We start from the raw sequence: 8,092 nt of genomic DNA, 5'->3' as shown, positions 1-8,092 counted from the left end.
AGGGAAAACTGTATGGATATTTTCCCTAATGAAGCAGTATGCATACCTCCACACACATGTCGGTTAGGGTACGTTCGTCTGGCTCAAAACCAACAGATCATAAAGGGAACAGAGAAGGAAAATCAGGGCGTAGGCTGCCCGATATAGGTGATTTTTAGCTTGGGGTGGAAAGCATTTTGGTTTCCTCATTTAATGTAGTTTGTTACTGCGCGTCGAAATCTCTTTGATTTTGAAAAAAAATCTCATCACTCTCCCCAATGTTTAAATCTTACTCACAGGCGAAGAAAGGTTTCTGAAAGAGGACGGATCTTCTACGGTTTTTAGTCATTTTCTATGAATAAAAAAAGCCATACGCGGAACGAAAAGCATTACGTGACAAGTGCAAATATACAATAACAAAATATTCATTTCGAATTTAGCAAAAAGTGAGTCTCACCTCGCGGCATATTTACCTGATCCCCCAGTAGGGCTCTGTAATTTTCTTATGATCTCATCTCATTGGCAGTTAATTGGCGGTCAATGAATAAAGGGGGTAAGCCACTAAAGAAACTGTGGTGTTGCGTCGGTGGGGGTAACAAGGTAATACGATTTTATCAAGTAATTTGAAATTGTAAATTTGCTGCCTAAAGAGTTAAAAAGCTGAGGTTTCGAGCGTTAGCCCTTCGTCAGGGCGAATGGCTATTCGATGGCCAATTTACAATTTCAACTTAGCTGATAAAACCAAATTAATTGGCAGTCAGTTTTCTATACCCCCCCCCCCCCTTTTGACATATTGTTGGTGACGACTGATCCACTCTCTTTTATCCCCTAAAAGGGATGTGAGCTCCTCCCACATTTTTCCAAACTCCCACCCTCAATCAGTTATTACAAGCTAAATAATAACTGGTCCCTTACTCGCCTTTAATGCTGGAAAAGAGAGTCAAGAGTGGGAAAAAAAGGCCGAAATGGGGTAGAGGCACCGATCAAATTTAGTTATAATCGCTTCAACAAAGATGAAAATATCAATAATGCCAGTCTCTTCGGTATAGACCTCGCTAAGCTGGCTCCCTTCTGTCAAAAGGTCGGAATATACATTTTCTGATTTCGGTCATCGCGCTTGGTGTAAACAAGATGAATTTTATGGAATGGAATATTTACAACCTATTTATTCTTTTTAAATATTTTTTCGAGGAGAGTAGAGACTTTACCATGGCACGTTTTCCCATTTCCAGAATATCCAGGTTTACATGTGCATTTTTTGAGATCCTCTGCTAGACAGCTACTCTTGTAAATCCGAGGTGAAATAGAGGTGAGGTATGTATGTATGTATGTATGTATGTATGTATGTAGTTGGATACTCCCTCAGTACACTCGTTTATAATATGTGGAAGATTCAACCTCACTGTTTTATTACAGAAAGCTAAGAACTTGCTTTTGTCTTAAATAATTACTCAGGCTTCTTGTGGAATGCCCGAGTTATAAATTGGGCTTGGTTATTTTCCGTCTCGAGACGAAAAACGCAGTCTAGTAAGTAAAGCACACGCGCTGAGTATGCTTTTTTTTTCAGATGCGAAGTAAGAAAACAACTATACTGCATTCAATCATGAAGTATATACCCAGGTAAGCTTCAAAGCACATGCTTATCACGGCGACCAGAAAGATGCCCCGTGATTCAAGGGTAAATATCTCCTCATACGCTCAAACTACAAACAAAAGCACACACTGTTCGTGGTAGACCACGCGAAAAGATGTCGTACGTTTTCGGATAACAAGCAGAAATTAAATTAAACAACACCCTTCGTCAGATTACTTGCCTTTGTAAACATTCCTAAGCAAAGAAGCCCAAGTTAACGTAGTTATGCGTCTAGTCTGATCACAAATAGTAGCCTTAAACATCATTTCAGTTAATCTCGTTTCATTTTACCGAACAATAGACATGTGGAAAAATAAATTTTACCTTTACAATTCCATCCATCTCCAGAATACCCAGGTTTGCATGAACAGTTGTACGATCCTCTAGTATTGTTGCACACAGCATCACCACTGCAGCTATGTGATCGCTCAGCACACTCATCGATATCTGTGAAGAATTGTCCTTGCTTTAGTTCTCAATAACTTGTGAAATAGTTACTAAACATTCAGTGGAAATATCTATGTCAAATATTGCCATCGTTCACTACAGAAACATTAGAAAATACCAGATCCTGACATATCGATCTATATTTCGTGCTTAGTGGACTAGATTACGGGCAGTCCCTTTTTTCCGGCGAAGTCCGTTGCACGGGTCAAAAAGGAAGCAAAAATCGAGATGTTCTAGCCCCTCATTCATACATGGAGTATCCGCGGTATCACTCAAAGAGAATTTCCCGCGACGCGCTTACATTAATTTTTTTCCCTTATAATTTTGCTCACGAGACGGACTTATGCGAAAAGGAGGGACTACTCGTTGTCTGCTAGTGGACTGCAGCCTTGTTCGTGTTTCATGTTACTAAAAGAAAAAATACGAAAAAAAAATGGATACTTTATCATGAATTATTGATCAACCTCTTTGGTATCATGTTTGACCTATCCGGCCATTTCAAATACTTTTTTATTTTCGAAGTGACCCTGGTTCAGTTCGAGCCAAATTTATTCAGGAACTTATTCTCTCCTCAAACTGTTCTCCTTTAAAGCCTCGTTGGTTCGGCATTCTCGAGAAGTGCAACCCAAGTCACAATCAGTTAATTGTAGGAACCACACAGCTGCCGCACCATTCATAGCTAATAGCAAATGGGGGGTGACGAAAATTTGCATTTGTATTCATGATACAGTGATGGTAACAGAAGAAAGACAACGAAGGAAAACAAAGCTAACATATTTATGTTAAAGGCGAAGGCTCTCAAATCTGTCTAAATATTTTTAATTGGCAAGACTTCATGTTTTCGCAAAAATATATTAGGTAACAGCAATTTCAAAACATTTTGCAACAATATAACCATAACAAATACAAAGTAATTATTATAGCTAATGAAATATACCAACTCTCACAATTGATTTCATCACAAATAAGCGACGCGAAAATGAAAAATGGAAGAAAACAATTAAGATGTAAAACAAAGAAATTCACATTTGAGAGGTCTAGCGGCAACACCTATTGAACTGGAGAGTATTTGGCAGGTGTTAAAGAACAACAGAAATTTTGAACTGTTCGTGAAATTAAAGTCACTCTGAAAATTCGAAGTCCGTTTTTAGCGATGAGCCATTTTTAAACGTGCTTTTCAGCGCTCTGCAAGGAATATTTAAATGAGGGTAAATGCGATATCCTTCATCTGGCTTGAGAATATGCTAGTGAAATTGTTTCTGGCCGTTGTCTCCCATTTGGAAACTCGAAACAAATTATGCTGGCGGGTAATTTTTGGAGATAACTTATTCTATAGAATTAGCCCACACGAGCCTGCGCCGTTTGTGAAAAAAGAAAAGAAGAAGAAAAAAAAAAAAACTAACCAAATTATAACATTTACCTTGGTCACAGTTTCGACCTTTAAACCCAGCAGTACACAAACAGCGATAACCTTTGTCGGTAAAACCGCTTTGACAAGTAGCATTATTCTTGCATGGATTTTTAACGCAAAAACTCTGAAAAAGAAAGAAGAGTTATTAACTTATCGATTGGAATATAAATATTACCGGTTGGCCCATCAATGGTCTTGAAATTTGTAGCACTCATTTCAAAATCGAAAGCAAATCGATAAGATACGGGTAATGAAGGGTGACGAGGTAATACAAAACCCTACCTCAGCTGCATGATAAAAATAATTTTCTTCCTCTCTCAGCTCATTCTCGTGTCCTTCGTGAGTAATATTATTCAATTCACATTTGTAGTTTCCATTTTCATCAACTCTTTTATCAAGGTTGAAGCTGACACAGTCGGGTTCCATATAACATCTCGTTTGACAAAACTCCTTTGCCATAACAACAACGATGCGGATCGCGTGGTTCACAAGGCGCTTACCGGCAAATGCCCGCCCAGACCTGAACTGTAAAGTACGGCATTGATCTTCGTCGGAAAAGGCAGAATGAAAATAAAATGATAATAATAGATAAATGATAATGATGACTATTACATAAAAATGGATAAAAACGATAATGATAGTAATTATAATGAGAGCAATAGTAATAATCAGCGATAATGGTAGAGATAAAGTTACCAAACGGTAATCAGCTTTTGTGGCTATTTAGGTCTTATAAACCGAGTTAATATTATAAATTAGTATAATTTCAGAGCTGAGCAAAGAGTTTCCAGCAATCTGATTGGTCGAGCGGTTCCTTATATGAAGTTATATAAACCGCTCCATGCGGTTTATATAAAATGTTAAAATAAAATGTTAAAATAAAATGTTAATAAATGTTACTAACATGTTATGATTTTAGAAATTTTTCTGTTGTTTAGCTCTGAAATTATACTTAAACAATTATTCACCTCAGGTTTGGTGAATATTGTCGAATAGTCCCCTCGACTTCGTCTCGGGGATTATTCGACGATATTCACCGAACCTGAGACGAATAATTGTTAATTAGCCTCCGTGAAGAGTTTAAAAGCTATTTCGAGCGTTAGCCCTTCGCCGGAGCGAATGACGAAGGGCTAACGCTCTGACGAAGGGCTAACCATCGAAATGTCAGTTTTGAAACTCTTTACGGTGGCCAATTTACATTATCAACTCAGTTGATAAAACCTTAATCATCTTGTTACTCCCACCAACGCAGCACCATAATTTCTTTAGAAACTTACCACCTTTAGTGATTTAGCTATGGTGGCTGCCCGTCTGATAGCACGCTTCACATTTAAATTCACTTGCAGGTAATAATAATAAATTTCCCATGAGGTTCGACTGTTGTTCGGAAAACCTGTGCTACCGCCGCCTGGTTAGCTCATGTTGTAGGGTGCCGGACTGCCACGGGGTAGGTCGAGGGAGAATGTACTGCCTTTGTTATGACATTTGCAAATGGTTAGACATACTAATCTTCATGGGTAAGGACGAAAAATCGTGGGACCCGTCCCGTGCATCTCCTCTGTATTGGTTAGCAGTAAACTTATCGCAAAGAGTAGGGAACATAGCTCTCAGAGTTGTAGTCTGGCTTTTATTCTGATATTGGGGGCATCTTAAAAATTTTTTTTCAAAAATTGTAAAATGCTGAATACAGTCTGGCCAAAGTCCCCCGCAAAGTGTTGTAAGGCACCATGAGCTACATGATATGGCGCTAAAGAAATCCTCACTGTTGTTGTTTGTTACCCTCGTGTCAGGCAAGGAGTTACGTGTGTAACATAGGTCGTTAATTTGTTTGCGGTCCCTTGCCTTGTTGATTATTATCTGGTTGTTTAAGAAAAAGCTTTTTGCGTCTGGGCAAAAAATCGGACGTTACCAGCGAAGAAACCGATGCAGTAAACACAAACTAAGAGATCTGCATAACAAAATAATACGCTCCCATATTCAGACGAAATATTTGACAAACATGAACTTTCCACACATAAATCTAACAGAAATGCCTCAAATTTTATAGATTGGGACACATTATTTGAAGAGCACGGTGGAGAGGGAGTATTATGAATGCACGTAAAAAACACACCAGATTAACCTACAAAAAGTCCTTTTTTTTCCAGCAGACACCCCTTTCATCGCTCCAATCATTACTCGCACAGTGAGAACTGACACAACAGTTTACAAGCTAAAACATAAAAACTATCTCTATTTTATAGATGATGAAGACCTCTTTCAAATGCGGAATAGAAGGTCTTAATTCCTAACAAGGGATAAGAAGGAGTTATTTCACTCACTATCTTCTGTTCAGAAATGATTAAGACTCAAACTGACCTTCAGACCTGACAGAGAAAGACATGATCAGGCAAAACGGTAAGAGAAGATGCAAAGACATCGGATTTGATCTGGCGCGGGGATACATTCTGAGACTGACTTCACGAGAGAGGTGCAAATTGAACATATGTTAAAATCAATGTTATAAGAAATCATTCCATATTGTGAAAGTTATTGGCCTCCGTCTCCTAACGTTATCTTGCCTCACTGATTTCAAACGGTTAAACTTATTGGTCGCCCGATCGGTTGTTTTCAGCATTATTTCCTTTAATTGTCGTTATGCCAGTTGGCATGAAATTCAATAGATAAAACTACATTGAAAGTTATTCAAAAACACTGCACTGGACGTTTTGACAAATTATTTAATTAATAATTGATAATGTTTACGATACAAGTCAGAATCCAATTTAATTGAGTTTGAGAAAAAAATTGAACGAAAAAAAGATAACCAATTCTTGATACATTTGGCTTTAATTTGTCGAAATAACCAAGAGCTACATGAACATGTGATTTTCCCCTTATTGTCCCAAAACTGACATATGCCCAAGGATAAATTTGCTGAAAAATCGGTCGCCTAGAATATGCGACGAGAACTCTATGAATATTTCCGTGACTTTTATCGATATTTTTTTCTTCATAGTTCATCAATGTATCTTAAGTTAGCACAGCGGAAAAGAAAATAATACTAAGAAAGATGGCCAAACTAGTTCAATAAACTTATTAAGCTAACAATCACAATAACAATAACATTTATTATTTGTTTTGCGCCTTTTCTATAAAATATTCTATATAGCTAGGAGTTTGGAAGGCGAATAAAGAGAGGATTTTTTGTGAAGGGCGATCAAGATCGGCGTAGAGAAAAGAGAAAAACTCCAAAAAAAAATGTTGCTTGTTGCAATGATTATAAAACTTTTGTGTAATCACCTCTCTATCCTTTACCGCTTACTATGTTTAAGGAGGCTGGATATAATTTTTCACTTTTCTGATGCAAGATATTTAAACTAAAATTACGAAGCTTAGCTTTAACGAATCGCGATCACATTTTCCCCTGAAATAAAGATATCATTGAAGAATCAGTTTGTTATAAATATATTGAAAAATTCGTTGCCATGGCAACGTTGCTGGGTTGCAATGCTGGCTCCTAAATTAGACTTGACTTGAACTTTCTTAAAAACTGGACGGTGAATTTATTTTAGATTTTGCATGCGTCCTTTGACTGTCTCGGTCTACTTGACTGCTAAGTTTAAAAAAATTCTGTCAGAAAGTTTAAGGAAAAGAGGCCTTTTTTAGAATTCATCGTTAACTTTTTTCCGCTCTGACAGAATTTTCTCGAATCTTTGTAAAACACACACAGAGCCGTTCAAAGTTAACGTGCAAAAAATAAAAAAAAAATTCACCGAGGGGAAACGGAAATGCGTCAGTCTAAAGTTTCAAATTTCCGAAAATTTCCACTTGACAAGATGGGAAATTGCGCATGCGCAACATTTGTGTCACGTCATGATACTTACCACGGACGCCACGAGCTTTTCGACGTCTTATTCGCCGAACGTCCTTCGCGCTCTTCTAAAGAGCTTTATTTTGCTAAGAGAGGTTTACCTTCTGGGTGGCTTGCGCCTGGAAATGGCTGCTGCTCTATTTACCTTCAAAGTGCTAGATTATTTTGTGCAAAGTGTCAGGATGTTTTGTTCCTCGTGGAGCTGATCGACGCGTTGGGGTTGGCGATTTGCTAAGAATGACGACAAGTGCTTCCTTCACACCGTTGTTGTAAAGATCTTTTAAATAAGTCATCGTAACACAGGCCGCCTTCTGCAATTTTCTGAATGATGTTTTCTTTGACGAGGAGCCCGTTATCGCCCTGTGAATAGAGCTTGTCTTTGAAAGTTTGCATGCGTTCGCGGCGTCCGTCAAGAAATTCCATGTCTTCGAAAGCAAAGGAGGTGGATTTTACGTTGCTGTTGTTTACAATGCCAGCGCTTGTTAGCTGCAACGGGGATTGAAAGAGGACACAGTGGACGGCACGTACATCTTCCAAAGCATCGTGAGCGTTGAAATCTTCATAAAAAAACAGCTTGATACACAGAAGGAAGATTGCTTTTACATGGTTTTCCGTCAGGATTGAGAAGAGCGTTACCACCTTTGGCGAGTGAGTGTTTTGATGAGTGGAAGGCTATCGGCGAGAAACACGTTTTTCGACGATAATGTTTCTTTAGTTGAATTTCCAGCACATCTAGGAGTGAAGGAGTGTCGAACACATAAGAATTATG

General features: G+C 38.2%; 1 protein-coding gene across 2 annotated transcripts in view; it reads right to left on the bottom strand.

The window, feature by feature from the left end:
- LOC111342723 (uncharacterized) overlaps nucleotides 1-6,100 on the bottom strand; it is an 8,791-nt gene extending 2,691 nt beyond the window's left edge. For both annotated transcript variants that reach the window (XM_088725281.1, XM_088725282.1), the window contains exons 1-4: nucleotides 5,829-6,100; nucleotides 3,753-4,015; nucleotides 3,480-3,594; nucleotides 1,937-2,059 (exon numbers count right to left, since the gene is read on the bottom strand). In XM_088725281.1, the coding sequence (XP_088581407.1) occupies nucleotides 1,937-2,059; nucleotides 3,480-3,594; nucleotides 3,753-4,015; nucleotides 5,829-5,955 (628 nt within the window). In that variant the 5' untranslated portion in view covers nucleotides 5,956-6,100. The remainder of the gene's footprint in view (nucleotides 1-1,936; nucleotides 2,060-3,479; nucleotides 3,595-3,752; nucleotides 4,016-5,828) is intronic.
- Between the last annotated feature and the right edge of the window lie 1,992 nt (nucleotides 6,101-8,092).

The sequence above is a fragment of the Stylophora pistillata genome, chromosome 6 (genome assembly GCF_964205215.1).
Source record: "Stylophora pistillata chromosome 6, jaStyPist1.2, whole genome shotgun sequence".
NCBI lineage: Eukaryota > Metazoa > Cnidaria > Anthozoa > Scleractinia > Pocilloporidae > Stylophora > Stylophora pistillata.
The sequence above is the reverse complement of the archived record's forward strand: the minus strand, read 5'-3'. Positions and strand labels throughout refer to the sequence as shown.